Genomic DNA, 7685 nt, shown 5'->3' with positions numbered 1-7685 from the left:
GACGGGTGTGGCGTTAAATCGGTTTAATGCTCCTAAAACCGGTTTAAATGCGTAGTGTAGACCAGGCCATAGTTCACACAGCTGCTTTAGCAATTCTTGTGATCCATACTGAGGATACATAGGGCTACAACAGATAAACCAGCCTCAGTTCCTTCTCTACTACACAGTCCCATGGAGACTAAATTCTGAAGCAGAGGGAACGGAGGACAGGTAGTGGAGCACCCATAGGAACACAAATCTCAAAAATACTCATTACAGTACAAGGTAAGTAACCTCTCTTCATTTGAGTAGTGTCCATGTGGGTGCTTTACTTGACGTGATGTCTATCCAGAACCCTCTGACTGAGGTGGGAACTTTGGAAAGGTCTAGAACTTTACAGACTGAAAAGGTAGCATGGATTGGGGGCAGAAGCTCCTTGCAAATGGGGGGGTGGGAGGGCAGTGAAGGGAGGTATGAGATTTGGCTGTGTGTGGTGCAGCCAGTTCCTGGGGATTTCTACCTGCTGCTGGGCCTGTTCCAGCCCATCCAGGTCTTGCTTCTGAGCCTGAGCCTGGGCTACCTGGCTGGATCCCAGTCACTCCAGCCCCCACTATTTCCATTGCAGGCACTCTAACATCTGCTTTAGAGACATGCACCAAGGCATAGTGCCTTGAGATGTGAACAAAGGCCCATATAGCAGCTTTGCAGATTTCCACGATAGGAACATCATACAGTAGGGCAGAGGTCCCCAAGGTGTGAAGAGCAGAAGGGTTTCTCTTTAGGTGGCTCAGATGGTCTATGGCAGATGGAGAAAAAAACAGTTGCTTGCTTGGGGCAAAGTGGAGGCAGCACATGGAGCTAGGGTCTCTGCTTCCCAGGAGCTGGGTAAGGAGCCTGCACCAGCACCCACGGCACACCCCAGTTTTAGTCTGGAGTATTTTTAGTAAAAGTCCTGGACAGGTCACGAATTTTTCTTTACTGCTCATGACTTTTACTAAAAATACCCCTGACTAAAACTTAGCCTTAATCATGAGCTCCCACTCTGAATAGGAATCATAATTGCCTAACCTGCAGTGTGCCATGGAAAGCAGCAATACCAGCTTACTTTTGACATTCACAGAGCAGCTTCACATGACAGACCATCGCTTTTGGGCTTGGGAAACAAGCACTGAGTGGTGGGATTACACCATTATGCAGGTCTGGGATGACAAGCAGTGGCTACAGAACTTCCAGATGTGGAAAGCCACCTTCCTAGAACTGCGTGCGGAGCTCACCCAGCCCTGAGGTGCAAGGACACCAAAATGAGAGCAACCCTCTCGATGGAGAAGCATGTGGTGAGTGCTGTGTGGAAGCTGGTGATTCCAGACTGTTACCAGTCTGTCATGAATCAGTTTGGAGTTGAGAAGTTGACCGTGGGGGCAGCATTAATCCAAGTGTGCAGAAACAGGTATTTGCATAATCAAACACTATTAGATGCTCCATCTCTGGCTAGGACAGTTCAAACTGAGGGCAGTTCATCCATTACAGCCATTTATACTTTGGTACAGGATACAAAGATAGCTATGGCACATGCACAGACTGAACAAGCACTGCAGCCAAAAATCTGATTGGCGCATAGTCACCTTAGGCAGAGTACCCATAGGCACACTGCTTGAAGAAGAATTTGAAGGTACTGTTACCTTGGAAGAGTGGGTCAGTTATTTAGCAATCAAAACTAAATTTCTTTGCATATCTGTCTAGATGTATTCCATGTCTCTTCCAATCTTTAAAATGCTCTGGTTTGTGATTTGGGTTAAAACCTAGATTATTTGACAATGGACTCTATTGGTGAGGGAAAATAAATTTATTTAGTTCTACTCTGAACCCCCAGAGTGGCCTTCATTAAGGAATTTTTATAAATTTCTAGAGGATGTGACTATAAATCCAGGGTAACCTAGTAATATTTAGACCACCACAATTTTCTTGTTCAATGAAGACTGAGTGTTTGGGTGGATTAGAGCACTTCCATTCTATTATTTTACCTGACTGGCTTGACAGTTCCATAATTTGGAATAGCTACATCATCATGTTTAATGGATCTGTGCAAAGTATATATGTCACTTAATCTTTTTTTCTTATTCTATATAAATTCAAAACATTCTACCTTCCTCTTAAAGTTTTATGTTGGGAAGATTATAGGAAGATTTTTGAAACAAGAAAGATATCCTTCACAAAAATATTCATGTTGATTTTGTAGCTGTTCTTCCCAACCTAGAAGCTGCATACTTTCCCCAGCACTCCAGGTTTGTTTGTTTGTTTTCCCCCTGAAGTAACGGCTTGTCATTAAAATCATTCAGCTTTTCTGTGATGAGATTTGAATTCCAAGCTATTTTATAGAATATGTTGTCCAAGTGTTTTCTGGATGATGACTTCTCGGAGTACAGGGCAATTCTCCCTAGTATTTCACATTTGGCATATATTTACTTCAAAGCCCAATATTTTCCCAATCATAGATTCGACAGGAGAATGACAGGCGGATACCAACTCTACCCCCGTTGTTGTATTGCTACCTTGTCTAGTACAAATAAAATGAAAAAAGTCTATACCCGTGTCCTGCTAAGCTGGAGTGTGGCCAAGCGCTATATGTACATTTAAACACCACAAGGAAAAATGCATGCATACGCTTACCCAAGGTTCCTTCTACTGCATGGGGCTTGTCTGTGCTTGGCTGGTGGGACTGGCTAGACTCCAGTGGAGTCTCAACAAAGTGTTGGCTCACAGCATAGGCATAGTTGGACCTGCACCCTGCTGCAGGTCCCTCATCCTCTTCTTCCTGCTTGCTGTTAACTGCAGGGGTCTCTGTCTCCAGTTCCTAAGAGGAATCTACAGTGGTCTGCAAAGTGCTGGTGGGGTCTCTGTCAAGTACGACATACAGCTTGTTGTAAAAATTGGCAGGTCTGTGACTTGGCAGATCGACTGTTGGCCTTTCTGACCTTGTAGTATGCCTGCTGATGTTCCCCATTGTACCCCCCAACCTACTTCCCCCTGTGAAATTTTAGTAAATGTCCATGTTTCTATGACAATTCCCTATCTGTGCCTGCACAGTCTCTTCTCCCCACAGGCCCAAGAGATCCAATACCTCCCATCTGCTTCAAGCAGGAATGCATCTAGAGCATTGAGCCAGCCTGGGCAGTTTAGCACTTGCGCACAAAGAAAAGCTGCTAGGTGTACTCTCCAAGCTGGGCAATCAGAAAAAGGCATTTCAAAATACAGAAGATTTTTAAAGAGAAGGCTTGGCTTCTAGTCTCTGAGCCCTGTAGTTCATAACTGTGAGACAGCTGCTGGAATACTGTTGAGGTTAAAAGAGATCACAGAGTGTCTACATTTGCACTGTGTCGACATCAGTAGGTCAAACCATGGCTCAACACTATTTGGGAAGGTGGTGTTACTGCGTCACTTTAATGGGGTACTCACATTGGCCAAAGAAAAATTTCAATAGAGAGACATATACAGCTAGGTTGATGCAAGGAGACTTATGTCAATATAACTTTCTAGCGTAGACCAGGCCTTAGTTATTTTGGTGTATGTTTGTGGATTGTCTCCATGCAGATGCAAAATAATTAAGTTGGGTTTTATTTGTATCTGTTATTTTGGTGCAAGTTTGCATGTGAAGGAGACTGATGATAAACTGTTAATGATACTTTCCCATACTGCAGCAAGAGCCTACGTTGACACACAATTAAGATAAAGGGGTGTTCTGGTGGGTAGTTGAGGGAAGGGGAGTCCACACTCACCTTCTCCAGTAGACTGTGCAGAGCTTCAGTTTGTATTCAGTTCACATTTAGCAGGGTTTTTTTTCATAGGCATTAGGGCTAAAAACTAAAAAAAATTAAAGCATAGACTGATTAACCTGATGTTGGAGTGCACGTGGCCCCCTCTGCTCCATTCTTTTATGTCTATCACTGATTATACTACTGCACCTTTCTTAAAAAAGCCTCAGTTTTTGGCCAGGAGCCACTCCTGTGGTTTGTCTTCCAAACTAGGAAAGTTACTATGGGTATGTCTACACTACCTGCCGGATCGGTGGGCAGCGATCAATCCAGTAGGCATCAATTTATTGCGTCTAGTCTAGACATGATAAATTGATCCCCGAGCACTCTCCCGTCGACTCCTGTACTCCACCACTGCGAGAGGTGCAGGCGGAGTCGACAGGGAAGCGGCAGCAGTAGACTGACCGCAGTGAAGACACCGCGGTGAGTAGAATCTAGATGCACGTAGCTGAAGTTGCGTAACTTAGATAGATTCCCCTCCTCCCTCCCCCATGTAGACCAGGCCTATGAAACATTTCATGCTGGTCTGTTTATTTGTTGGTAAGTTACAGGCTATTGTCAACAGCTGTATTTGGAAATACATACAGCAATTCCTTTGTTAAGAGCAGTCTACGCTCCAAGTGCAATAGCAGAGCAAAGAGAAACTTTGAAGACGGAAAAAACTGACAAAATATAGGAAATGTTAGTCAAATATGTGTTTTTTGTTTTTAACATAAGAACAATGTTACTTTATCTCATCTGGTAAACACTTAAGTCAGTTTTATTTGTTAGTGATAATTATTAAATGAAACAAACATTAAATGGCAAGAGTTTAAGACATGAGTCTAATTTCCAATAACCAATATGGCAACAAAAAAGACAAAATAATTAATCTGCAAACTGCTTTCATCTGCTATAACTGTACTTAACATTGACAAAGGACATGACAATGGTCATTTGACTATTGTTCATGTTTCAAACACTGCTTGTCCCTGCTGTCCTCTTAACTACTTTCAGAAGACTGGACATTCATCTTGTTCATGCTGCCTATGTTAATGTCTTTGGCTGGTCCAGAGAACTGCAATTCATCTCTGAACAAAAACTGTGTGCATTACTATAATGAATACCTAGTTTCTTCTAGCCTAAGACCTTAAATCCTGAACCTTTCCATTAATATGGGTCTTCAAGCTGTGGGTAATAGGTCTGGTGACATTTTTATTTTATTATTTTTTTAAGTTACTAGTTGCGTTTTTGATACAAAAACCATATAAATATCCCCTTTGAGAATCAAGAAGGCATCTAGATGTTTAGATTTTTAATGATCTGTCAGTCTAAAACTCTAACAACATTTTACTCAAATGATTCGGTCTTGGATATAGCGTGTTCTGATTCTCTTCAAAGTGAACAGGTACGTTATGCAATAGTTATCATACCTGATTGTTGTTCACTGAACCCCAGTACTCAGGCACAAATTACAAGCATCTTAGTTCTTAATTGCTAATACCCCAGTATCAAAAATATGTACTATACAAAGAACCTCAAATATGCCAAAACAATCTGATCATGAAAATTCACACTTAATACATTTTCTCCCTGAAAAATAAACAGGGCTACCAAGAGGTCTCAGAAGTTAGAGATGGGAGCAGAAAAGATATTTCAGGTTTCATGCCTGACTTATTGCTACAGGATTACTACTTAAAGGGTCATCTGGCCTGTTCTTAATCACTCTTGGAAGTCCCAAATTACAAAGGTACATATAAGCACAGGGGAAAAAAAACATTAGTGTAATACAAAAATGATACCCAACAAAGTTAGATAAGTCATTATAAATACATAAGGAAATCAGCTATACTATAAAGAGACTCAGTTTAAAAGCACAAGTTCCAAAAGCACCAAACAACATGTCAAATGTCTTGATTTTTAAGTCAGGACAAGTCCAATTATGAAATCTTAAAAATAACCCAGACCCCACAACATACCTGGCAAAGTTTTGTTCTCTATTCTTCCCACACAATATCAGATTGTGCAGGCAAATTCCATATATTATAAGTACACAGTATCTGTTTACAGACAACCCTCAGAGATTTTATATTTGGATCTCGACAGCAAGCAATAGTTCTGTACCAATTAAATATACTTTATACGATTTTTAAAAAAATGTAAATATAGCCCATTTGCACATCCACATGGAGTGTCCCAGATTTACGTTACATCTAATCATGAGGACTGTTACTAAAATATTTGCTTGGGTTTAAGAGGTATATGGCTTAACTTTACAATGCACATAGTAAATGCTACAGTTTGCTTAGAGGTAATGAGTCCTGGCCTTTTTTCAGTGACTGTATTAAGTGTAAAGTTTCGGAACCTTAGGAAATCTTAAACTTAACAATTCTTCTTTTATGCTGGAGATGGAGGAGAGTTGATTCATTTTTTTAGAAACAAAACCCAGTTTAAAGTCTATTACTAAACTTTTTTTTAATAAATCTTAACATTTTTTAGTGTTGGTAGCATTACAGCTTTGGTGTTGGGTTAGCTCTAGCAAATCAGATTATACGTAGTATAATATATGCTGTCATTTATATTAAAAGAGGTATTCTGTAAGAAAAAATATTAATTCCATTTCCAATGGTAAGCTTGTGGGGTCTGATGTCCCACCATGGATCACAGGAATCAGAGCACTGTCCAGGTCATTTAGATAATGCTGTGGAAGAAGTTGGCCTCCAGCTCCTAACTGATACTCAACCTAAAATAAAAAGAATAATATTAAGTTGATATATTACATATTATATATTAATACAAGCCAAAAGTAGAGGAGCAGTAGATGCACTGTGCAAACATCACCATCAGTATAAAACAAATTTCAGCTCAAGTTTTCTATTATAAAAAGTGGCATTGAAGAGACTTTGGGCAAGTCAACACATTCACTGGCAAGAAGGTTTTGTGTTTAGAACTGAGAGAGACATCCTTCTGCTCACAGAGTAACCTGCCTTCAACACTGCAAGGTACTGCTAGTTCAAGATGCAAGCAACCAGAAATATTGTGAATTAGTTACTTAATGACAGACCATTGAAAACTATCAAACTTTAAACAAAAAACACAAGTTTAAATTGTGGTGATCTGTAAAACTTCTGCATCTCTCTCAGCTAAGATCTTGAAACATGACCTAGAGTAGTTTCTCTAGGAGCAACAGGGATTGAGTCTAATTCTCAGACTTGTGTTCTGACTTCTTCCCAGGTACATCCATTGCTGGTTATGGACTTTGCATTTGGCGATGTGGGAAGGTTTAAAAGGGCTAGAGAAGCTATACCTAAATACCATTATTTTAAGGTGGTGATATTAAATAATGTTATATATCTGTAATAAACAAAAATTACCATATCGGTATCAATGGAGACTCTAAGACCTAGCTTATTCATCCCATTATTTTTCAGCGTTTTGAGATGCGGGCAAAGAGCAGCACTGCAAGCTACAGCAATCTCTTTTGCAAACTGATAGGGTGTTGCACTGGATAGCTCATGGTCCTTTAGGATATAGAACACCTGAAAGTATAGTAAGGACACGACATGATTAGTGGCTTTTTTGTAAGAATTTCAAAGTTGTCAAAATGGCTCAATGTACAGTATCACTGCTTAAGATGCAGTCAAATTACCTATACTTGTTTATTGGCAAGAGACTTTCAGCTTTGGAATTGGGTAGTTTATCAGTAGCAAGACAGTTCTAATATAACTGTCCATTTTTATTATATATATTATGATAGTGCCCAAATGTGCTAGGTGCTTTCCAAAACTAGGAAGAGACAAGAAGTCCCCAAACAGCAAATACTGTGTTAGTACTGTTGGAAATTATCTCCACAATAAAAACACTTAGTGAATTAACAAGTAGCCATGAGAATAACTGGATTAGAAGTTTCATAATTGC

At 40.1% G+C, this 7685-nt stretch overlaps 1 protein-coding gene across 1 annotated transcript in view; it reads right to left on the bottom strand.

Annotated features, from left to right (window-relative positions):
• Positions 1-4317: 4317 nt before the first annotated feature.
• The window catches only part of ZFYVE16 (zinc finger FYVE-type containing 16), a 50742-nt gene continuing 47374 nt past the window's right edge, over positions 4318-7685 (bottom strand). Inside the window, exons 17-18 of the mRNA XM_045022123.1 lie at positions 7142-7306; positions 4318-6510 (exon numbers count right to left, since the gene is read on the bottom strand). Of these exons, the coding sequence (XP_044878058.1) occupies positions 6349-6510; positions 7142-7306 (327 nt within the window). The 3' untranslated portion in view covers positions 4318-6348. The remainder of the gene's footprint in view (positions 6511-7141; positions 7307-7685) is intronic.

Source organism: Mauremys mutica, chromosome 6 (genome assembly GCF_020497125.1).
Source record: "Mauremys mutica isolate MM-2020 ecotype Southern chromosome 6, ASM2049712v1, whole genome shotgun sequence".
Classification (NCBI taxonomy): Eukaryota; Metazoa; Chordata; order Testudines; family Geoemydidae; genus Mauremys; species Mauremys mutica.
Note: the sequence above shows the minus strand (reverse complement) of the source record. Positions and strands in the feature narration are given on the sequence as shown.